Source organism: Ovis aries, chromosome 5 (assembly GCF_016772045.2).
Source record: "Ovis aries strain OAR_USU_Benz2616 breed Rambouillet chromosome 5, ARS-UI_Ramb_v3.0, whole genome shotgun sequence".
NCBI classification, from domain to species: domain Eukaryota; kingdom Metazoa; phylum Chordata; class Mammalia; order Artiodactyla; family Bovidae; genus Ovis; species Ovis aries.
Genome location: NC_056058.1, coordinates 22,310,025 through 22,336,704, shown reverse-complemented (window position 1 = coordinate 22,336,704; position 26,680 = coordinate 22,310,025). Strand labels below are relative to the sequence as shown.

General features: G+C 35.2%; 1 protein-coding gene across 3 annotated transcripts in view; it reads left to right on the top strand.

Moving 5' to 3' along the window:
• ADAMTS19 (ADAM metallopeptidase with thrombospondin type 1 motif 19) overlaps nucleotides 1–26,680 on the top strand; it is a 265,725-nt gene that overhangs the window by 116,767 nt on the left and 122,278 nt on the right. For all 3 annotated transcript variants that reach the window (XM_042250270.2, XM_012178168.5, XM_042250271.2), the window contains one exon: nucleotides 11,014–11,119. In XM_042250270.2, the coding sequence (XP_042106204.1) occupies nucleotides 11,014–11,119 (106 nt within the window). The remainder of the gene's footprint in view (nucleotides 1–11,013; nucleotides 11,120–26,680) is intronic.

Here is a 26,680-nt window from a genome sequence, read left to right as displayed (position 1 = left end):
ATATTGACCTGGTGGAGAAGGCAATGGCACCCCATTCCAGTACTCTTGCCTGGAAAATCCCATGGACGGAGGAGCCTAGTAGGCTGCAGTCCATGGGGTCGCAGAGAGTCGGACACGACTGAGCGACTTGACTTTCACTTTTCACTTTCATGCATTGGAGAGGGAAATGGCAACCCACTCCAGTGTTCTTGCCTGGAGAATCCCAGGGATAGGGGAGCCTGGTGGGCTGCCGTCTATGGGGTCGCACAGAGTTGGACACGACTGAAGCGACTTAGCAGCAGCAGCAGCAGCAGCATATTGACCTAGGATTTCCCAATCTATATCCTCTACAATTCCAATAGAATACTAGTAATCCTAATCCCTTCCAACCTGCCAGCAGAGCAGAGTCTTTAGATGACTAGGAAAACATCACCTGTGTAGAAATACAAAAGAGAATTGTGTATTGGTGTACTTCAAAATTATCATCACTGTATATACAAAACATAGTCTATGCATTGTGAACGAACAAATTGATTTCTCAATGCTTTCTTGCCCATGTGACATGTACTGAAGGAGAGATGGTCAATAGTCATGGTAAATAATTAGATTAAATGGTATGTTAAAAGATAAAAAGGAGATGAGGCATTAAAAATGAAATAAAATGAAGCGTAGGAAAAAATGGTAGATCTAGGGAAGAGGTAGCCTGGGAACACCAGGATGGAAAGAAGAGTATTTATAATTTTAAATGTGGTGATTCAGAAATGCCTTATTGAAAAAGTGTTGTTGTTACAGAATGGAACTTGAGTTTGCTCACTTGTGCACAGTAAAACCAATCTACTAACACCAGGTTGTGGTGAAGAAAGTACAGATGTGGAGTAGGTGCCAGACAAGAGTTGAGACCAGCTAATGTGCAAAAACTTCAAACTCACTGATAAGTTGTAGGGAAGCATTTTAAAAGGAAAGATGAGGGAGAGGAGTTGCAGGAGGTACGATCAGCTTGTGCACAATTCTCTGATTGATTGGTGGTGAGGTAATAGGGTGTTGTCAGAGGGCTTAACATTATCAGTCCTCAGGCTCCCATTGGACTGGGGACTACATGCTCATGGTCATCATATAGTTAACTTCTCCCATTTGGTAGGGGCTGTAATATCTATAAAACAACTCAGGAAAGTGCATCAGATACAGTTTCTATATACATCAGGGAGGAACTAAAGATTCTGCGACTGCCATATGGCTGACTTGTTTAAACTGTTATAGCTCTCCTGGTCCAGCCGCTGCTATTGTCACTGTATGTCCACAACTTTTCAATCATTCTTTTTTTTTTTTTTTGTATATGTTAATCCCAAATTCCTAATTTATCACTCATTAATTCTTGAGCTAGGCTTTTGTAACTCAGGGGAGGCCTGGGAGATTACAGGTTTACTGCAAGACGCAGGTAGAGGACATGGCGGAAAGGGTCTTCCCCAGGAAGGCTCCATAGGATCCTGCTTGGCTACAATGTTTTAAACATTTGGTAGAGGATCTAGAAAGAGACCTATGTAGAGAATGTTCCAGACAGGTGAAAAGCCAGTGAAGAAGCCTTGAGGGAAAAGCATGCTTGTGTCATTTGAGAAATGATTCCTACCCTTACCCCCAAAAAGCCAATATAGTTGGACTACAGTGAAAAAAAGGTTATTATAGGAATTTTTTGATTTTGTCTTTCTTCTTGTGATGACTTTGGTAAATTGCAAAATTTATTAGCATACTATTTTATATATCACCTTATTGTCTTTAGGATTTGTAGAGACATTTCCTTATTCATTTTTGATGCTAGTATATTTGTGTTTCTCACTCTTTTATTCTTAATCAGTTTACTAGGAAAGTTTCCATTTTTGCCAATTTTCTTTCACACTTGCTTTATTTTTCCATGATCTTCCTCTTTATTATTTCCTTCCTTCTGCTTTCTTAAGCTTTGATGCTCTCTTCTTTTTCCATCTCCAGGGAGGAATTTTAACCTTTGATTTTTCAGTCTCTTGGTTTTTTTCTAATATACACTATGAATTTCCCTAAGCATTGTCATTTCAGTTCACGTATTTTTGATGTGGTTTATTTTTATTATAACTATGTTTAAAGTACTTTCTAAGTTCCATTATAAATTCTTTGACTTGTGGACTGTTTAGAAGTGTATCATCTCATGTCTAGACTGTTTGGGTTTTTTCTGGTTATCTTTTTAGTTCTTTAGATTATTTACATCATGACCCGTGAACATACTTAATTTCCACATTTGAAATGTATTGAGTGTTTTCCAATACTCAGTAAGTGGTCAGTTTTATAAATATACCATGTACACATAAAAAGAATGTGACTTTTGTTGTGTGCAGTGTTATTAGGTCAGTTAAGACAGACATGCTGATTTATTGTTTGGATTTGTTATGTCCTTAATGAATTTTTTATGGTTGTTCCATCAGCTGTAAAGAGACACATTAAACTTTCCCAGTTTAATTGTAGATTTGTTTATTTCTCTTCTTAATTCTATTCATTTTACTTTATGTATTTTGAGCCTATAAGTTGTAATATCTTTGTTGTAGAAATTCTTTTATTATAAAAACAATCCTCTATCTTTCATATGCTTGTGGCTTAAATTCACTTTGCTATAATTCACACAATTGTAGTATTTATATGATCTCTCCTGCTCTGTTTTGGTTAATTTTTACATATTATACCATTTTCTTTTCTTATACTTTTAACTTATCTATGTCCTTATTTTTAAAGTGTATCTCTAGGAAGCAGAGTACAGCTAGGGTTTATTTTTATTATGCAGATCTATCATCTTAGTTTGAGTTGACTATATTTAGTCTTTTTTATTATGCAGATCTATCATCTTAGTTTGAGTTGACTATATTTAGTCTTTTTTATTTAATTAAATTTTTGGTATGAAATGTTATGTTTTATTTTTCACTTTATTTCTTGTTTCTTTACCCTTTTTTGCCTTTTTATATAAGTAAATCCAATATTTGAATTCCATTTTCTTTACCACTGTGGGTTATGTATTATTTTCCTATTCTTTTGAAATTACTCTATGTGGTATGCGTGTCTCCTTTTACTAGTCTCCTGATATCGCTAGACTTTTGAACACTTAAACTCCATTCATTCCCCCCACTATATTTAGTTCTCTGTGTTTTTAAATTGGAGAACATTAAAATCAGTGTTTTGTACACTTGATATTTATTTACAGTTTATATGTTTATTCTTTATTTTCTTTGCATTTTCATGTTTCATTCTGAGATTTTTTCCCTTTTTGAAGAAAATTCTTTAACATTTCTTTATACTGATAATTTTTGCTGATTAATTTTTTAATATATTAAAGAATCATTGGTTTATAACATTATGTTTCATGCATACATTATATAGTATTTCAACCTCTGTGTACACTATATTATGCTCATAACCAGAAGTTTAGTTTCGTCTGTCACCATGCATTTGAACCCCTATTTTGCCCTCCCCATTGTCCCTTCCACTTTGGTTACCCACTCTGTTGTCTGTATCTTTTGGTTTTTATCTGGTTTTGTTCATTTATTTTGTTTTTGTTTGCTTATATACACATGTGAGTAAAGTCATATGGTATTTATCTTTCTTCATCTATTATACATATTTCACTTAGCCTAATTACTTCAAGGTCCAAGCAAATTGTCACAAATAACAAGATTGCTTTTTTAAAAAAAAAATAATTGAGTAGTATTGTATATATGTAACACATCTTCTTTATCCATTCATCTATTGATGAGCACTTAGGTTATTTCCATATCGTGATTCTTAATGGAAAACAGTATGGATATTCCTCAGAAGATATAAGAATAGCATTACCAGTTGATCTAGCTATTCCATTTCTGCATATTCATCTGAAAGATGAAAGCACTAACTCAGAAAGATAGATAGATGCATTCCTGTATCTATCACAGCATTATCTATACCAATATTTTGATATAACGTACCATTAGAAGGGGTTTCTATTTCTAATTTACAAAAAGATACATTTGGTTTGTGGCAGCCCAGTGAATGTGGATTTCAGGCTCCATATCTTTATGTTAAAAATGTCTTTATTTCATCACCATTTATTCTTTAATTTTCATATGGAAGTGACTTCTCTCTCACAGTGTACCCTTTCTTCACTTGGCTGGTGATTTTATTTGTGATCTTATGTTGACTTTCCTGTGGGAATTTTCTGTTTGCTGAGATGATATCATGGTGATATTTCATTTGTTTTTACTTAACTGACAAGGAATTCTGTAATCCTTGCATGATCCCCAAATTGTATGATCAATTTGTACATTACATTCATGGCTTAGTATTCTTTTGGCTTTAGACTTATGCATGATGATGGCTTGGGTTTTGATTTGTTTATGGAGTCTTTTCTAGCATACCCAGAATTTATTTTGAGCCAGAGTTCCCGGTTGCTTCCCTACATACGGATTTTTAAAGTTATATTCAAGTATGTTTCAAAGTCATTAACAGCATCAATTCCAGGCTTTCTTATTTGTATATGCATCTTAGTTCTTTACTCACTAAATACCTGTCAAGCAGATATTTTGGAACCACACCCATTATTTAATAAGACTTGTGTCTTATATGATACCCAGGTTCTGACAGCATTAACTCATGATCTTATCACTCAAGCCTTGAATTTTTTAAGCTTTGTTCCTATACTTGGAATTATTTTTACATCAACCTTAGGTATACATTAAAAAATTTGTATATTGCATATTATTTGACATTTCTATGGGTTTTTCACAAAAGAGTCTCATTCTCCCATGGTACAGGAACATACGAACAACATTTTAATGTCTAAAAATATTTTGCCTTATTTGACCACAGAGCCTGTTATACTTTTTTATTAAACTAATACTGTTTTTGATTATTCTTAGGAGTCACTTTTTTCATAGTATTTGTAGAAACTATACTGTTAAGAATGTTGTAGATTACTTAAACATTTAAGAGGATCTGGAAGCCTATTCTTAAATACCTTTATAACGATAGTGATATTAAGCTCTTAACTTATATACTTATAATTTTATATTCCTAGATCATCTAGGATCATTTATTATAATTTTATATTCCTAGATCATCTTGTCTTTTAATGGAAGAGAGGCAGATAATTTGCAAAGTAGTAAGGCAAGTTTTTGTCCAAAATATGTCCAAAGCCCAATTTGAATGTTATCGTGTAAGTGGATTTTACATTTTCGGGGCACCATTATTAAGTTATTATAATTTTTTTCCTTATTTGTGGATGAAATACATTTGTTTCTTCTAAATTATATTTTTTTAATTCAAAGACCTCAATCAAATCACATTTTACATTAGTCTTTCTATGCTTTTCCTTTAAAGTACCCCTTACTGAGAATGTGCCAGATACTGTGTGATGCAGAGATGTATTACATGGCTTGCATATTTAAAGAACCGAAGCTTCTCCTCTATCAGTAACATCAGTTCCCATAGGAAATGGCTTACCCTTTTCCATAATCAATCCTTTGTTCAGAAATTCCATACCCAACTTTCACTTCTTTCCCTGACTCACCTCTTCCCACTCAGTGATACCACCAACCTGTTTCCCTCTCTAAAATTGTTTCCTGCTTTGATTTTCCCCTATTCAGTGTCTTAAAAAAAATTATCCCATAATATCGTATGTATGTCTTTATGTCTCAGGGATTACATTTTTAAATGGGTGTTTGTGTAGCTTATACTCCTGAAGGCAGAGCTCAGTATGTACCCTTGGTCCTTGTCACATACTGCATTACATTAGGATTCAAGAAATAGTAGGACACACAGATAAATAACTTATGTCATAGGGTGCAATCATAAGATAAATAACTTCCTAGGCTTGTGCCAGGAAAGCTAGGATTCTGAACTGAGGTGGTTTACCTACTGATTAAAAGCAACAGTTCTGCAGCTGGAAGACTTACTTTTGGTAGGATACACCCATTTGATCACATAAAAACTCAGGGCACTCAAAACCCAGAGGGATGGGATGAGGAGGGAGGTGGGAGGGGTGTTAGGATGGGGGGACACATGTACACCTGTGGCTGATTCATGTCAATGTATGGCAAAAACCGCCGCAATATTGTAGAGTCATAAGTCTTCAGTTGAATTAATTGAAAACACTCTGATTTTCTAATTAGCCTGTTGTTATAACATGCATCCTGTAGAGTTTTAAAGGTTTCTGACTATCTTGAAGAGGTGTATCATATCATGTCCAGTGTTTTGTTTCCAGATGTGCAATTCTCTTGACTCCTGGTGCATGATTTGATTAATTTTTAGTTGAGAAATTAGAAATTGTTTTGGTTTCCTTTGTCTTTTCATAACTTTTTTATATTGAAAAAGTGCTTTAAAAAGGGCCTGTGTTATATCTATCTTTAAATAACAGCTGTGTTAAATCCTTTCCCCTCCTAACCTCTACCCCTTATTATAATAGGAAACATGTGGGTTCTTGAGAGGACCTGAAAAGCAAGGGCTTTTAAACAGAATAATGCAAGTCATTTAAATTAGTCATGGTTACAATTATTCTCCATAACTTTCAAGTCAAAGAAAATCTCTTTGGTGTGCCAAATGTAAGAACAATGAAATTCAAATTTATTAGAAACTTAGTCGAAGATTTTGACTTTACACTTAAGTAAAAGAAGAATAGGAGAAGATCTTTTTTGGTTGTTAAATTACATTCTGATGTAGAAGACATTGTATTAATTACTGCTCAGATTTCATAGACATAAGTATCATTTTCTGTCTTTAATTTTCTCATTATAAATCTATTTTAAACACATGAACTTGGAAAATGGGAAAAAAGGAAGAAAAATTACCTATAATCACTTCACATAATATAATTGCTATTAACAATTAGCATATTTATGTGGTCTTTATGTTCTATGAAAATGTGGTGATTTGGATTTTTGACACTTAGTTGTAATCATTCCTCTATCAATATTTGAATTTTATTTCATAAAATATTTTATAGTATAAAATGTCTTGTATAATGTAAAGATCACTTTTATCACCATATATTTTAATATGACCATACAGTAGTTACTGATTTCCCATACCTAAGGAGAAGGCAATGGCACCCCCACTCCAGTACTCTTGCCTGGAAAACCCCATGGATGGAGGAGCCTGGTAGGCTGCAGTCCATGAGGTCGCTAGGAGTCTGACATGACTGAGCAACTTCACTTTGACTTTTCACTTTCATGCGTAGGAGAAGGAAATGGCAACCCACTCCAGCGTTCTTGCCTGCAGAATCCCAGGGGCAGGGGAGCCTGGTGGGCTGCCGTCTCTGGGGTCGCACAGAGTTGGACACCACTGAGGCGACTTAGCAGCAGCAGCAGCAGTGAAGAATTTAGTGTCCCCAGAGAGGTCACTGTTTATTCTTTCTCATCCTTGTACCACAGGGCTGGTGCTGGGAAGATACCCAAGTTTTACACTGTTGCGTTCCCCCTGCTTCCCACTGCTGCTTCTAAGTCAGAAGCTCTCCATCTGAAGCTGAAACTCTGATCTTTGCCATTATATCCTTCAGTGTCACTGTGACTCATCTATCTCCTTGATCCTTGCCCACATTTCCTGTGGATATTGGCTATGTTTCCCACCTTCCTGAGTGAATTGTGATCAGGTGCAATTTCATGTTCCCTGAGCACTACTTAATGATTCTTTGACCTCTACCTCTGCCCTTTTCTACCCTCATGGCAATACCTAAGTCTTGTCTTGGAATTTCAGCTCTGAAATCTATAAAAATCCCTAAATCCCTCTCGTATCACAGTCTCCAATACTTCTTTGGAAAGTGTCTCTTCTACTTCATTGATGACTCCATTCTCCTGACCACTGTATTCATTTTTAATGATCAGGCTCCAACTCTTCCTCTTTAGGTATCAAGCATAGAGCCATTGCAAGTTCTATCTTTTCTCTGACTCAAGTTTTACTGTAATCTCTTACACCCTGGGATTCTTCCTTTATATTTGATCAACAAAACCTCAGCCCAGATTTCATCCAAACATTAACCTTCTCTGTGTCAGCCATTAGGTTGTATACCATTCAACTGGGCATGTTAGTACCACCCCTCTTGTTCTCCATCCACTGCAGAACCATATACTTTCTGATCCATTTACATTAAGTATTTCCTGACTTCTTCAGCTGTCTTTCCTGTTTCTCTCAGTCACTATTCCAAGTTTCTGTTTCTTTTCCAAAAAATATTTCCAACTCCCATTCACCTTTGGCCCATGCCTTAGATGACATTGCCTCTTTTTTTCACTTAGACATACAAAAAATGTTAGAAATTAAGCTCCTTTACTTAACAAGCTATATCTATACAAATTCTGTAGGAGTCATCTTCCATTGTGAAACTGTAAACATTCCTCTGAAAGTCAGCAGGGAAAACAAAAGAGCTCAATACCACAGATATTTCAACAGTACATTGAAAATCCTGACCAATGTAGTCATATTACAGAAAAATATGGGAAAGTATTTAAGAAAAAGAATAATGGAGAAAATACAGGAATTTAAAAACAAGCGACAATACCATTTTTATTTGGGAACAATATATTTGAATGGGTATGGGTGAAGAAATATAATACTTATTAAAGTGATTAAATTTGATATGTACTGGTCCATATAGCAAAGGAATATATGACATGACAACACACATTGGCTGAATTTTAATCTACATATGGTGATGAAATTATTTTAGTTGTGAAAAACACGAAGAAATATATGGCCATCCTAAAGGAAATTTTGTACCAAACAGTGGTCATCAGCATGCTAATTATAGTTGAGCTTGATTTAGAATTTGTGCAGAACATTTAATCTCAAATTATGTGTTTTTAAAAGTCTTAAAATGCTCAAGAGAATTTTGATCTCCTTTTAAGAGGGGATACTTTACTTTCATCCTGCATCTCTCCCTCCCTTCTTTCCACCTCTCTTCCCTTCAGTTAGGACACAAGTTCAGTTACTCCTAAATCTTGATTTTCCATCTTTTGTTGTTTGAATAAGACCATGCCTTATCATACTCAGGGCTTCCCTGGTGGCTCAGACCATAAAGAATCTGCCTGCAATGCAGGAGACCCAGGTTCGATCTCTGGATCAGGAGATCTGCTGGAGAAGGCAATGGCCACCCACCCTAGTATTCTTGGCTAGAGAATCCCGTGGGCAGAGAAGTGTGGTAGGGTACAGTCCAAGGGCTTGCAAAGAGTCAGACACGACTGAGTGACTAGCTTTCACTTTAGTACTGTTAATATTCACACTATGTTTAAAATTTTTTAAAGTTTTTATTTCATTTATTGTTGACTGGAACTAAGGAACATGTTTCTTGCCTCTTCCTTCTCTTCTTCCTTCTGCTCATTATTGCCTTCATCTTTCCTTCTGCTTTATCTTGATTTAATCACAGAGTAATTTCAGTTGCCTTAGTAAGCCAAATGAAGTAGGACTTATCATCTATTGATCCATTCATATGTCCATTCACCCATCTATTAATAGAGAAGCTATTCATCTCTTTGTGGATTTGGAATGTCTGTAAGATCTACTTTAATTTCTAAAAACAATGAGAAAATAACATCTTTATACTTAATCTCTTGACCATTTCTTTCTCTAGTTCTGTTTTTTAAATAACCTGTATATACTACATTTTGCCTAACAAATATATCTTCATTTTTCTGATAAACCAGTGGATACCAGGCCTTGACATTAGCATGAAGGTTTGAAAGAGTAGTTAAGAATATCCTTTGAACTAATCTCCAGTTTCAACCCTCCAGCAATGCCTCTCCTCAAACCTGTGTGTTTCAGTCTTGAGCCTCTCTAGGGTTCTACTGTGCTCATAAACTCCTTCTTTCCTGTCATTTGGGCTGTGGCTCCACTAAATCAGTCCATCTTTCTTTCATGAATCTTCTCTCCCCAAAACATGGTCAAGATGATTTGTTGTTTTATTTAAATTTAATTATTCCTTACCATTATTCTTCAGGTTTCAGAAGAGAGAAAAAAGTTACAGCATTCAGCTAACCATCTTTCATTAGCGTGCTCTAAATTGTAATCAAAAGCAAAATAAAATTAGCTGGTGGATGGATTCATCCTTGGTAGTCATGTGATCTTTGGCAAATCATTTCACCTGTCCATTAATTTTTTTCACAAAATGAGATTACATGTATTTTAAAAGGAGATGAAAAAAAAAAGGAGATGAAATTTAGAAAACATACAAATAATTCAAAAATATATTTTTTTATAACAGATATCTTGTTACTTGAGAATGCATAAAATATACTCTTGGATGATTATAGTTCCTCATATTAAATAATATTTATTGAAGTATATGTCTTAATTAGTAAAATAGTATATAACTCTTTGACTAATGAGTATAAGTGATTTCATGTACTATCATCTTTACTAATAACTTAAACCCAAAGGTCAAATGTTTTGCTGAAATTTTTGTCTTAAATAATATTTCAGAATCATATACTCTGGATCAGATCATCTTTATTAGCTAAGAAATTTTCAAAGGAAACACTTTCGGTTTTCCAAGTACCATGGATAGTTTTTAAGTTACATTAGTTAAAATGATATTTCACAAACTAAAATTTCAGAATTTTACTAACTCAGAATATAAATGTGAGTTCAAGAATCTTCTAAATGTAATTTATTTTAGGGTATTTCTTTGAAATGAGATTTCAAGATTTGAGAAATGCTTTTTATTTATATTTTCTAGTTGTGACTGTCTTACATGATGATGAAAAGTGATATTTATAAAATGTATTTTTATGGTATTCCTTGGATAATTATATAACTGATTATATGATTTCATCTATAATATGAAATTTAAAAGACTATTAACAGTTTATTGAGTGACATATATATATATATATATATATATATATATATATATATTTCTCCTGAAATTATTTATAGGAGCTGGATATCACAGTTTAATAGATATATTTGAGGTGGAAAACTATCATTTTTCTTTTCTTCTATTAATACCAAACATAAACATTTTCACTTTAATTCTGACATTTGATAATTAATGTTTGTGTTTTCTAGGTATAGCTTACTTGAGTGGAATGTGTAGTGAAAAGAGAAAATGTATTATTGCTGAAGACAATGGCTTAAACCTTGCATTTACAATTGCTCATGAAATGGGCCACAAGTAAGTAAAAATCCTGGCTATGCTAATATAACTTTGTAATTTGAGTTATTGAATTGCCTGCATATCTTTCCATTTTTTTGTTTTGAGCCTAAGATTTTTAAAATTAGGGAAATGAAGGAGAGAAGATCATTTACATTTGAAGAGTATTTTCTGATTATTTTAACCATTCTTGATATTTTGAATAAAATCTTATTATATTATTGAAATCCTCATCAGAACAGTCATTACATGGCACATGATTCATTTCAATACACATTTTCAAATGATATAAACCTTGCAATAATCATGACGCTAAAAAGATATGCATTATTCGAGCATCCCAGGAAAACACTACTTACAAGTAAAAATGCTTTCAACTTCTGATAGTTCCTGTTTGTTATTACCCAGTAGAGAGCAAAAGAATTTATCTGCACAGTTTAGGAGTAATGCATGTGAAAGAGAATTAAACTGGACACACAATTCATGTGTAATGAACATTAAGTACATCTCAGACATAATTCTAAGCACTGTACATAGATTAGTTCACTTAAAACTCATACAAAGCAAGGATTTCATTTTACAGATAATAAAAATAGCAATAATAAGTGGTGTTAGCAACACTTACATAGTCTTTCTATGTGCCAGATACATTCTACATGCTTTATATATCCCCACAACTTTCCTGTCAAATAGACTGTTAGAGTACCCATCTTATAGAGAAGAAACCTGAAGTATAGAGGGGTTATTTACCCTCCCAGAATGATGAAAATACTATCTTGGAGGAAAGATTTGAACTCATGTCATCTAACTCAGGTCATACTGTTCTGAATTTCTACATTAAGTTGTCTACTGTTTTTAGATCTTGAATTCCTCATCAATAAAATGGGGACAATACCTGTATTAGGAAGTTTGTTTGTAATTCAAATGACGTTAAGAAAGAGACCGTATTTATGGAAATCGGGCTTCCCTGGTGGCTCAGATGGTAAATCATCTGGGTTGGGAAGATCCCCTGGAGAAGTGAATGGCAATCCACTCTGGTACTCTTGCCTAGAGAATTCCATGGACGGAAGAGCCTGGCAGGCTACAATCTATGGGGTTGCAGAGTCAGACGCTATTGAACAACTAACACTTTCAGACTTTCACTACTTTACAGTAAAGTAGTAGTAAAATACACTAGAGTAGAGTGGTGTGGGTTAGGGAATCAGGCCTAATTTTGACTGTAGGCTTCTCGATGTGCTAGTAGTATCAGCAGAACAACTGAAAAGTATTTTAATTGAACTCAGATTTACTGAAGCCCTATTCAGGGAGGTGATCTTTATGGAGGCCTCTTTGGTCAAAGACATATTTGGTTTGGCTGCAGTGTTTCAAAAATTGAATCAGTTGCCAACATTAAAAATATAAATTTGACATAAAAATTCAAATTTCCAGACCTGGCAGCATTAGACGCACAGTCCCATATGGCAGCCATCCCTTGGAGCTGAGTAGCGTCTCTGCCCTCTAGGCTGGACCCATCCTCCCCAGCTCATCGCAGACAGCAGCACTTTGCTACCATTCCTCCAGCTGACTGTTTTCATCATATAGCTGGGCTCTGTAGACAGTTGAGTAAACTTGAGTTGGCAGTGGAATTTGATTGGTAAAGAAAAACTTTGATGAAAACTTATATAAGCCTTAATGGTTTTTATTAAAAAAAAAAACAAAACCCTTTTTTAGTCAAGTAAACTGGAATATATAAAAATGATCAGGTCATAATTATATAGTCCTATAAATGATCAAATGTTGAATATACCCATAACCTAGTACAAGAAATAGGACATTATCAGCAGTGATTGGTTTTTTGATGTCATTGTTTTAAAATGTGTAGAAACACGTTCATTTTCTCTTATGCAGGCTTTCAGTTGTCATTTGAGTGTTCTGGGATATATGGGGGGTTTGTTACTTGAAAAAGAAGAAAAGATAAATATACTTTGAAATCATCATCCTTAAGGGAAAGTATACAATACAATGATTTCATTCAGTATTTGATACCAGGAATGATAGGATTTAGATTCTTAATTCAGTTCTGATTTTATAATTTAAAGATGTTTCAGTTTAATCTTAATAGGAAAAAACCACATGTATCATTTGAATGAAGAATGCTGAGAAATAGTATTTAGAGGCAAGAAAAAGTTATTATTAAAAACATTTTAAGTTAGGGCAAACTAGTCATAAATATAATTCCTATAAATTAAATGCAAGTTTCTGAATACTTAAAATTTTCACTTCAGCAATGCATTAACAACTTGGTAGCTGATTACCTTTTAATGAAACAAACATTAATGATTTTGTCAAGTACCATGAATACTAGAGGGGTCACTTTAAAAAGAAATTTTACATTATAAAAGTATACATATAGAATTAATCTCTTTGATGTGTGCTATATTCTAAAATGTAGGAGAAACAGTAATTAAATGAACAAACCACAGTACAAGTTGCTTTATTAACATGCAAAAGGTGGGTCAAGAGCATATAACTACTTAAAAAACGATATGATATGATTTAAGGAAATGCCACTTCAGCTTTATGTAGTAGAAACATTGGTTTATGAGCAGAAACTCAGGTTGGAATGGCTAAAATGGTAGTAAAATATTATTTTATTTGACTTTTATAGAGCTGCACCCAAAATCAATAGAGATGTGCCAAAGGTATGTGTAATGCTTGATGGATTAATACCAGGACCATGTGATATATGTTGAACCACTTAGTTACTAAAAACTCTCCTTACCAGTAAGCAGTGTTTGTCTCAAAAGCATAGGCTAAAAAATTTCTTGATGCTCGAGAGGGAGACGATAGCAGTTGAGAATAATGGGGTCTTTATAAAGATCAAAAGAACAAACAGCAGGAAGTTCATCCATATAAACTACATCATCATCCACTGTAAAATATAAAACACAAGGAAACAAACATGTAGGAAGAAGAAATAAAAAACAATGTTCATGTACACATAGCCTCTTAAATAGGGGAAGTTTTCATAGATGTTAGATAATTATATGGATCTTACATGTGCACATGTACACACACACAAATACACACCCAAACACACCAACAGAACTCTTTTACTTAGAGGTATAATTAAGATTAAGCTGCTTAAGTGAAGCTGTTAATTCTTTTTATTTATTTATTTATTTATTTATTTATTTATTTTAGTTATAACTTCTCATATGGGAGAAGGCAATGGCACCCCACTCCAGTACTCTTGCCTGGAGAATCCCATGGGCGGAGGAACCTGGTGGGCTGCAGTTCATGGGGTCCTATAGGCAGAAATGGATCATTTCATTTTTAAACCCAGAATTTAAGAATGGCAGAATTATTCCATTTTAACTTGTTAATTCAAGAATACGTTCATATTCACACACAAAATGTCTCTAAATTGATTTGAAATGGGTGTATTTATGTTTGTTGCCTTGAATTTGATTTCTGGAAATTCCCAGAGCAATTCCACATATAGCTGGAAAAGTCAATATGGGCCACCAAGTAATAAAAGTGACTCTTGCTGGTAGGGTGAGAATTTTAGTAATTGAAGTGAACAACAACAACAAAAAAAGAAAATCCTTCTTTTACAATTGCCAAAGAATCTTAAATAATGTCTGCAAAAATCTATTAAATTTTTCCTTTGGGAAGTTAGCAAATATAATTTTATGTGTAATGTAAGTAATACTTGTCATAATTATAGGTAATGATATATAAAAGTATAAGTTCAAATCCATAGCAAGAAAGAGGAAATAACTGATTTATACCAATATTTTATGATTACTTTTCCAAAATTATTTTTCTTCCTAAATGATAGATCAAAGGAGTGTTTATTTTTCTTATAACCAAAAATTTCAACAATAGAATGTTTGATTATTATTTAATGTTTTTATACCTATGAAATACAGATAGGACTTTCATTAATTTACTCTGATGAATGCTAACATTTTATTTTTATAAATAAAAATACCTTAGGAAATTGTTAATAATTTTGACAGGGTTTGTTGAACATATACATATACACATGTTCACTACATTTTATGTCTTAAATCATCTTTATGAACATAACTTCTTAAAGCAATAGATTATACTTTGATTTCAAGTTGTAAATTATTATGCATATGTTAACTGGTTATATTACTGTGTGAGGGGAAGGTCCCTGAGACTCTCTGGTTCAGTGATTTGCTAGAAGGACTCATAAAATCCAGCCAAGCTGCTTTACTTATAGCAATAGTTTATTACAGTGAAAAGATGTAGATTAAAATCAGCAATGGAAAAAGGCACATAGGGCAGGGCCCAGGAGATACCTGGCATGGCACATGCTTCCTCTTGTCCTTTTCCAGTGGAATTGTGTAGAAAATGCTAATTCTCTAATAGTGTCTGAGAACACGTACATTGTACTGCCAACTAGAAAAACTAACCTGAGCTTTGGTATCCAGGGTTTTTGGTGGAATTTAGTCATGTAGGCAAGGCTGACCACTCATTCCCTACAGAGGTCAAGCTGTTCTAAGTCCCCCACCACAAATCATGCTATTAGTATTAACTATTGGACATATCTCAGGGCCCCCATAAACAAAGATACTTTTTTATTAGGCAAGATATTTCAAGGGCTTAGAGTTTGCTCCAAAGAGTAAGACAAGTCCTAGACCTTTTTTAGAAGGTGCAGGTTGGAACCCAGACTTATGGTGTTAACTCTAGCCTGCAAAATTATACAATATTTTTAAGTTTAAAAATATCATATTTACATTAGGTTGACAAAGGCTATCTAATAAAAATTGAAAGTCTTTTATTATCAGATGTTGTATCAGTTTATCCATATCTAATAAATCTCACAGAAGTCTGGAACTAAGTATTGTTATTATCATCTTTTTACAGATGAGGAAACTGAAGCTAATAGAAAATAATTTTTCAGAGTTTTTTGATGTTATGAGGATTCTTTTTTGATCAGTTACATTGTTAAGAGCTTCCTACTTCTCTTAGTTTAATCATGTCTTTTAAAGTTCTTGACCTGCAAAGTATTTTTAAATAGTCAAATCTCATATTTTTTCCTATAGTTTTTAGCAATTGAAAGTGCTTCCTCATTCTGCAATTAGGAAAACATTTTTGTCCAGTTCTTTTCTATTTTCTTCCCTTCACCCTGTATCTCACTCTTCTTTATTGCCATATAATTTTAGAAAGTCATCTAAAATCTACATTAGTGTATGTAATACAGCTTTCTATGTTAAATTTTATTTGCTCATTAACTGCTCAGTGTGCTGTGCTGTACTATGCTTAGTTGCTCGGTCATGTCTGACTCTTTGCGACCCCATGGACTGCAGCCCGCCAGGCTCTTCTGTCCAAGAGGATTCTCTAGGCAGGAATACTGGAGTAGATTGCCATGCCCTCCTCCAGGGGATCTTTCCAACCTAGGGATTGAAACCAGGTCTCCCGTGTTGCGGGCAGATACTTTACTGTCTGAGCCACCAGGGAAGCCCAAGAAAACTGGAGTAGTCTATTCCTTTTCCAGGGGATCTTCCCAAACTGCTCAGTAACTGATCTTATATTGAAAATGTGGCCTCTGATGAGCTAAGAAGCTATGCCAGAATATAGCACATTTCTGGCTTTGTTGAAAAAGCCTTGAAAAAAAATTTTTTAAGTCAATTGAACTAAATTGTGTGCTACAGTGATGTAGCTGATTTACACTGTAGTACACCTTCTGGCAGCCAGTGCCCAGACCACACTTTGAGTAGCCATGTGACATAACAGCTACATACTCTGTCAGTCTTGCATTGGAGTCACATATGGTTGCCACACAGAGGAATGTTTTTATTTTTAGCCTGAAAGATGGTTTTTATTTGAATTGTTTCTCTCTCTCCTCCTGTATTTTGGCTTCACTTGTGGCTAGTTGGTAAATAATCCACTTGCAATGCAGGAGACCTGGGCTCGATCCCTGGGTTGGGAAGATCCCCTGGAGAAGGGAACAGCTACCCACTCCAGTATTCTGGCCTGGAGAATTCCATAAACTATATAGTCCATGGGGTCACAAAGAGTTGGACATGACTGAGTGACTTTCACTTTCACTTTCATATATTTTATATGGTCCTTTTATATACATAAATACTGTGATGCAATCCATTGCAAATAACAAAAGTTGTTTTTTGTGCAATTATTTAGTAGTGTTTTAGATTTGTTTGTTATATAAATTATATACAATTTACATAATATGATTGGACTTCCCGGGTGGCTCAGACTGTAAAGCATCTGCCTACAATGCAGGAGACTGGGGTTCAATCCCTGGGTCAGGAAGATCCCCTGGAGAAGGAAATGGCAACCCACTCCAGTACTCTGGCCTGGAAAATCCCATGGACGGAGGAGCCTGGTAGGCTACAGTCCATGGGGTTGCAAAGAGTCAGACATGACTGAGCAACTTCACTTTCACTTTTCATAATGTGATTATATATGAATTATACAATTTTCATAATTTAGTGGTATTTTAGATTTTTTGTTATAGAAATGATATATCAAAAATATGAATATGTATCATATATGTACCATGTATACATATCATGTACTGTTTTATTTAGGGCCACAAATAATTTAGCCCTCTCTGTTAATTCCAACTAAAAGTAAAATAACCCCTTTTATATTAGGTAAGCTTTTACTGAAACTTAGCCCCAGGTGTTATTTTTTATTATGAAATATATATACTATCAGGGAAATAATAATATGAACTATAATTAATAGTAACATAACCCTGTGGGTATTTTTCTGACCTTGCTGTATCTGGAGATTTATTGAACAGGAAAACTTTACACTGACTTAGCACATTGAGACCAAAGACTTCTGCCCTCCTCTTCAAAAGAAGGAAGGCAGTAGTATTAGTTTTATTTTAGGGATGGTGACTGCCAAAACTCATACAGCTAATAAGTGCCTGAGTGGATGTTCAAGTCTGTCCAAATCCAGAGCCTGTGTTGTTAACTACTATGCTATGCCAGAGATGCTGAAGGGCATTTCTAACTTACTCAGCTTATTTCTGGACTGCCTCTTTATTGTCTCTCCCCAGCTTGTGTCTTCAGCCATACCTCACGCTATGCTCCCTCTCATTCTCAGCACTGCAGCCACAAGAGAGTTTTTCCAGTGTTTCTAATGGACCGTGGTTCTTTGCACACATGACATTGGTACATGCCACACCCTCTGCCTTACATGGATGGGAACAGCTTTGAGTAATTATCTTCTACTGATCATAATTCATACATCTTATCAGTAAGCCATTTTCCTGTAGGATGTGTTCTATAAGTTATATCTTTATAAATGTACATTTGTTCATCTTTTTATCAGTTTTAAGCTCCAGGGGGTAATGAACCATGCCTATTTTTTATTATCATGAGATTCCTAATCCATTTGATAGTTGTCAATGCATATTAGGCAATCAGTAAATATATGTTAAATAAGTGAGTAATATAGTAATTATAATAAGTAATAATTGTAGTTGCCTTAGTAAAATTTTTGCATAGAATGTTAATAAAAAATTATTATAGAAAAGGTGTCGTATGCACACTCATTCTTTAGAACATTTTCAGCTATTGTATGAAACTTTTAATAAGTTTTTAGTTAAAGTTTTATTAAAATAATATCATGTAGTTTCACATATACCCAAGGTTACATGGAGCGAGGCTTTATTCCAGCATGCACATGCAGAAATGATTCCCCACACACAGGAAGTGCTCCCTATTGAAGTCTTCGTATCACAATAAGCAGAAGCTCCATCCTTCCAGACACTCAGCCAGACACCATGAAATTATCCTCGAGCCCTCTCTGTTTCTCGCTCTTCACGCTCTCCTCCTCAGCTGTTGATTCTACCTTTATAACGTAGCCAGAATCTGATTGCTTCTCACTAATCTACTACCACTCTGGGCCAAGTCATTATCGTCTCTCTTCTGGATTATTACAGTGGCTTCCTAAATGATCTTTATTTTTCAGCCCTTGCCTCCCATAGCCTGTTTTCAATTCAGAACCAGGGAGATTCTTTTGAAACAAAGCAAATTACCTGCCCTCATTGCTCAAAATCTTCCAGTAACTTCCTATTTCACTGATAAAATCCCCGGTCTTTAAAATAGTCCACAAGGCCCTAGAATAGCCTCCTCCCCTTCAAGCCTTCCATTGCTCTCCTTACCAACAGGGTTTGAGAAGCATCAGCCTCTTTTCTGTCACTCAAACACATGAAGCACAGATCCTCTGCCCTTTGCTTTTCCTTCTGCCTGCAATATCCTTCTTCAGAACAGTCACATGACTGTCTCCGTATTTTTATTTTTTTTTTAGTTCTCTGCTCAAGTGTCATAGGTGAGGCCTTTCTGAATACATTTCTTAAAGCATAATAGTAACCACACCCCCAATTTATCTTCGTCTACCTACTTTAATTTGCTTCATAAAATGTTTCCAATTCTAGACATGTATCTATTTATCTGTATGTATATGTTGAATTCTTGACTCCTTAGTTCAGTATTATATTTCTAATTTCTAGAACAGTAGTACTTGCTTACTTGGCACATAGTATGTACTTAAAAATGTACTTACTCAATAGAGATAAATTTATTAAACTTAATAAATGTATTAAATGTATAGAATATATAACCTCCTAACTTGTGTAGAACAGCTGAATATATGAATGTACTGATTGTTTGTTAGAAATGAATTAAATAATCCACCTGAGGAAATGAATTGTTATATCTAAGTAGTAAGTTGGCATTGATTTTCACATTAAAAATTTACATTGCGATTAAGATTATGATTTGGATTGATGGATGTTGTAAGCACATTGAACTCTCTCTTCCCATTTTAAATACCTGAAAATTCCAAAAAGAAATGTTTTAAATAAATAGTTAACTAAAGGGCCAGAAAGAAAAATTTTTACATACTAGAGATAGAAGTCATCTATTGATATAAAAGAGATGGAATTTCTCACTCACAGGAAGCTAAGTCTTAATGCTGGTTGGAGGATCTGAGGGTTTAATTTACCCTGGTAAATGAAAGCCAGAGCTTCACAGCCCCTTACATGGCAATGTATATCTCCAGAGGTGGCAACAGATGGTTTGCTTCAGAATATGGTGTGAAAAAGAATCCATCAGGGAGTCTGGGATGAACCAGATTCTAATGACATAGTTTCAGAGTATAAAGGCAAACATTAACAAAACAGAGATATAATTACAGTCATAGTGGGAGTTTTAAAAATAGCTCACTGTGACTGATAGATCAAGTGAGCAGAAAGATCTATATAGAAAACATTTGAACAACTAAAAATTTTGAGCAGATAGAAAACCTACAGTGAATTATTAAAGAATACCTAATCTTTTAAAACCGATTGGATAGTTACAAAGAATAACCATATATTGTTTTATTCTGTAAGTCTAAACAAATTTCTAGAGATGAATATACAGATGAATTGTTTTGATCATAGTACAATTAAGTTAAACACCTAGTAACAAAAAGAAAACTAAGACTTTTACAAGCATACTTTTGAAAAACGCATATATCCCGGAAAAAATCACTAGGGAAACCAGAAAATTTTCAGGTTTAAACAACAGCAAATGTACTATTTAGAGAATACAGCTTGCAGATAAAATAGTACATAGAGGAAAATGAATAGCTTTCAGTTCAGTTCAGTCGCTTAGTCGTGTCCGATTCTTTGCGACCCGGTGAATCGCAGCACGCCATACCTCCCCTGTCCATAACCAACTTCCGGAGTTCACCCAAACTCATGTCCATCGAGTCAGTGATGCCATCCAACCATCTCATCCTCTGTCGTCCCCTTCTCCTCCTGTCCCCAGTCCCTCCCAGCATCAGAGTCTTTTCCAATGAGTCAGCTCTTTGCATCAGGTGGCAAAGTATTGGAGTTTCAGCTTCAGCATCAGTCTTTCCAATGAACACCCAGGACTGATCTCCTTTAGATCAGTTGGATCTGGTTGGATCTCCTTGCAGTCCAAGGGACTCTCAAGAGTCTTCTCCAGCACCACAGTTCAAAAGCATCAGTTCTTCAGCACTCAGCTTTCTTCACAGTCCAACTCTCACATCCATACATGACCACTGGAAAACCATAGCCTTGACTAGATGGACCTTTGTTGGCAAATATACATGAAAATCTTATGCTGAAATTAATGCCCTAAGTTTTCAAATTAAATTGTTAGAAAAATAAGAAAGTAAAAGAATAGAAAAAAGAAATCACAAAGAGTAGGAACTAATAAAAAGGAAAAATGCAGTAAATGTGAACAAAGTCAAGATTAGATCTATGAGAATGCAAGTAAAATTGACAAAAATAGGATTGATCAAGAAAAATAAGCACAATTCGATAGTACTAGGAATGAGAAAAGGAGGTGTAACACAGATAACAAAGACATTAAAAAGAAAATATACTGAATACTTTCATGGCAAAAAGTTACAAACTGATGAAGTGGGAAAATTCTAAGAAAATGTAATGGAAGGACATCAAGCTGTATAACCATTTAAAGAAACTGAATCAGCAGTTTAGATTTTTTTTTTTTTTTAAGAAAACACGAGTTCAGACATAATATAGGTTCAAGGAAATTTTAAAAATCTGAATTATCTAGAATGAAAGAACATCCCCAGAGTCATTATTTGAGGCTAGTACTAATATAATCAATAAAGGTCATAAACTAAGTGAGAGACATTTATAGAAGGAAGTTATGATCATTTGTTATCTGAGAATGATGCACAATAGCAAAGAAACTTTTTTAAAATAAAGTGACAGTGACAGTGAAGTCGCTCAGTTGTGTCCGACTCTTTGCGACCCATGGACTGTAGCCAACCAAGCTCCTCCATCCATGGGATTCTCCAGGCAAGAATACTGGAGTGGGTTGCCATTTCCTTCTCCAGGGGATCTTCCCGACCCAGAGATCGAACCCAGGTCTCCCACATTGCAGGCAGACACTTTAACCTCTGCACCACCAGGGAAGCCTGTATAAATAAATGAAGTTAATACAAGAGAATAAAGGTGAATTTATGTCTGTATAGCAGAGGTCATTTATCATTTAAAACTCTTAACCCCCTCATTAACAGATTAATTAACAGATTCTGTTAATTAGAAAAACCACACTATCTTAGTAGATACAGAAAAAAAATTTTAATAAAATCGAAATAAAAAATCTAATAAAACTTTCTCATGTATATTTACCAAAATCAATGGGAAACATCATTCGGTCAAATAACGGTCAAATATTAGAAAAATCCTCTATAAAATTCATAAACTCACAAAGATGTCTCTATATCTACTTCTGGACATTACTGGAGGTATAAACCAGTACACTATTGTGGTTGTTGTTTAGTCACTAACTTTTGTCTGACTCTTTTGCGACCCAATAAACTGCAGCCCACCAGACTCCTCTGTCCATGGGATTTCCTAGGCAAGAGTAATGGAATGGGTTGCCATTTCCTTCTCCAGGTGGTCTTTCTGTCCCAGGGATTGAAGTCCCATCTCCAGCATTGCTGAAGGATCCTTTACCAGTGAGCCATCAGGGAAGCTCCTACAAGCCAGTGCAGAATGGGAGAAAAATAAAAGATGTAGTGTTGAGAATGAAGAAACAAAGCTATTTTACTTTGCCAATTACATGAATGCCTATATAAAAACATGATATAATGCACAGTAAAATATAGAATTAGTTGAAGAGTATAGTAATTTTATTGGATATAGGATATATATTAAGGAATTAGCTGTCAACACAAAAATACAAAATATCAAAATAATTAAGCATAATCTAACAAAGATATAAATACTTCTATTAGGAATTAGCTGTCAACATCAAAATACAGGTTCATTGCATTATTCATATCAAAATGGAGAGATACTGTTTATCTACTTGATTAGCAACAAAACAACTCAGTCAAAATAATTATGCAGCATATTCTAACAAAAGTGTATAAAAATAAAATAAAATCTTCTATTTAAAATTAAATTAAACCTGTATCAGTGGATGTATAGCAATTGTTTGTGGATAAATGAAATATCTTACAGATTTCAGTTCTGCTATAAATACTTCAGAGGTTCATGGAAATTCCAGTGAATAAACTTATTTCTAACATTTATATATAAGTGCAAATAGCCAAAAATAGCCAAAACATTTTTGGAAAAGCCATGAAGCTGGAGGCAGAATTAGAAGAGGAGGAAGAGTCGAATAATATGGAACTCTTTCTCTAACAGAAATGAAGACCTATTATAGAGGCCAAAGTAACCAAGACCTCAATATTTATACCTACAGACAGTCAGTCCAGTGAAATGCAGAATCATAAAGAGGCCCACGGAGAGGGCGATGGCACCCCACTCCAGTACTCTTGCCTGGAAAATCCCATGGACGGAGGAGCCTGGTGGGCTGCAGTCCATGGGGTCACTAAGGGTCAGACACGACTGAGCGACTTCACTTTCACTTTGCACTTTTCATGCGTTGAAGAAGGAAATGACAACCCACTCCAGTGTTCTTCCTTGGAGAATCCCAGGGACGGGGGAGCCTGGTGGGCTGCCATCTGTGGGGTCGCACAGAGTCAGACATGACTGAAACAACTTAGCAGCAGCAGCAGCAGCAAAGAAGGCCAAGTTTTCTTGAAAACCTGACATCTGACCATGTGTCATTGCAGATCAATAGAGAAATTGACTGTTAATAAAAATGAGATAGTATGATTGGTTTCCCACAGGTGTAAAAATAAAATTGAACACTTTCTTAAGATCTTTTCTAGAAATCAATTGTGGGTGAAATAAAGACTGTTATAGTATAGATGAGACTTCTAACAGAAAATATATGAGACTGTCTTTAGAACTTCAAGATTGAAATGATTTCTACAGCAAAACGCACTTTATGTGCCTTCTTGAAGGCAAAAGCATGAGGCCTGATAAAGAATTTGGGCATGAATCTGAGAATTCGTCTTGTTCAAATTTCCTATTTGTGTGAATGTTTCCCTTAATGCTTGTTGTTGTTGCTGAAAGTATATTTGATTTATAATGTTGTGTTAAGTACAACTGTACAGCAGTCATTTCCTTACACATACATGTACGTTCTTTTTTTTTAACACATTCTTTCTGTCATGGTTTGTCAGTTCAGTTCAGGCGCTCAGTCGTGTCTGACTCTTTGCAACCCCATGAATCGCAGCACGCCAGGCCTCCCTGTCCATCACCATCTCCCGGAGTTCACTCAAACCTCATGTCCATCGAGTCGGTGATGAAATCCAGCTATCTCATCTTCTGTCATCCCCTTCTCCTCCTGCCCCCAATCCCTCCCAGCATCAGAGTCTTGTCCAATGAGTCAGCTCTTCGCATGAGGTGACCAAAGTACTGGAGTTTCAGCTTTAGCATCATTCCTTCCAAAGAACATCCAGGACTGATCTCCTTTAGAATGGACTGGTTAGATCTCCTTGCAGTCCAAGGGGCTCTCAAGAGTCTTCTCCAACACCACAGTTCAAAAGCATCAATTCTTTGGTGCTCAGCCTTCTTCACAGTCCAACTCTCACATCCATACATGACCACTGGAAAACCATAGCCTTGACTAGATGGACCTGTGTTGGCAAAATAATGTCTCTGCTTTTCAATATGCTCTCTAGGTTGGTCATAACTTTCCTTCCAAGGAGTAAGCATGTTTTAATTTCATGGCTGCAGTCACCATCTACAGTGATTTTGGAGCCTAAAAAATAAAGTCTGACACTGTTTCCACTGTTTCCCCATCTATTTGCCATGAAGTGATGGGACCAGATGCCATGATCTTTGTTTTCTGAATGTTGAGCTTTAAGCCAACTTTTTCACTATCCTCTTTCACTTTCATCAAGAGGCTTTTGAGTTCCTCTTCACTTTCTGCCATAAGGGTGGTGTCATCTGCATATCTGAGGTTATTGATATTTCTCCAGGCAATCTTGATTCCAACGTGTGCTTCTTCCAGCCCAGGGTTTCTCATAATGGATTCTGCATATAAGTTAAATAAGCAGGGTAACAATATATAGCCTTGATGTACTCCTTTTCCTGTTTGGAACCAGTCTGTTCTATGTCCATTTCTAGCTGTTGCTTTCTGACCTGCATATAGATTTCTCAAGAGGCAGGTCAGGTGGTCTGGTATTCCCATCTCTTTCAGAATTTTCCACAGTTTATTGTGATCCACACAGTCAAAGGCTTTGGCATAGTCAATAAAGCAGAAATACATGCTTTTCTATAACTCTCTTGCATTTTCCATGATCCAGCAGATGTTGGCAATTTGATCTCTGGTTCCTCTGCCTTTTCTAAAACCAGCTTGAACATCTGGAAGTTCACAGTTCACGTATTGCTGAAGCCTGGCTTGGAGAATTTTGAGCATTACTTCACTAGCATTTGAGATGAGTTCAATTGTGCGGTAGTTTGAGCATTCTTTGGCATTGCCTTTCTTTGGGATTGGAATGAAAATGGACCTTTTCCAGTCCTGTGACCACTGCTGAGTTTTCCAAATTTGCTGGCATATTGAGTGCAGCACTTGCACAGCATCATCTTTCAGGATTTGAAATAGCTCCACTGGAATTCCATCACCTCCACTAGCTTTGTTTGTAGTGATGCTTTCTAAGGCCCACTTGACTCACATTCCAGGATGTCTGGCTCTAGGTGAGTGATCACACCATTGTGATTATCTTGGTCATGAAGATCTTTTTTGTACAGTTCTTCCGTGTATTCTTGCCACCTCTTCTTAATATCTTCTGCTTCTTTTAGGTCCATACCATTTCTGTCCTTTATCGAGCCCATCTTTGCATGAAATGTTCCCTTGGTATCTCTAATTTTCTTGAAGAGATCTCTAATCTTTCCCATTCTGTTGTTTTCCTCTATTTCTTTGCATTGATCACTGAGGAATGCTTTCTTATCTCTTCTGGCTATTCTTTGGAACTCTGCATTCAGATACTTATATCTTTCCTTTTCTCCTTTGCTTTTAGCTTCTCTTCTTTTCACAGCTATTTGTAAGGCCTCCTCAGATAGCCATTTTGCTTTTTGCATTTATTTTCCATGGGGATGGTCTTGATCCCTGTCTCCTGTACAATGTCACGAACCTCCGTCCATAGTTCATCAGGCACTCTGTCTATCAGATCTAGTCCCTTAAATCTATTTCTCACTTCCACTGTATAATCATAAGGGATTTGATTTAGGTCATACCTGAATGGTCTAGTGGTTTTCCCTACTTTTCTTCAATTTAAGTCTGATTTTGGCAATAAGGAGTTCATGATCTGAGCCACAGTCAGCTCCTGGTCTCGTTTTTGCTGACTGAATAGAGCTTCTCCATCTTTGGCTGCAAAGAATATAATCAATCTGATTTTGGTGTTGACCATCATGGTTTATCATAGGATATTGAATATAGTTTTCTGTGCTATATATAGAAGGACCTTGCTATTTCTCTCCTTAATGCTTAATTTATTTAGATTGCACAACAAATTTAGACACACAGTGTAATGTGTATGCACATATATGAATGTATTTGTTTTTGTGAAATATTTAATAATTTAAAAATAAATATAATACTAGAAAGGAGGGGCAAAATGAGTATCATTTATATAAATGGAAAACGAGACAATCTACTAAAAAAACTATTAGAGCAATAA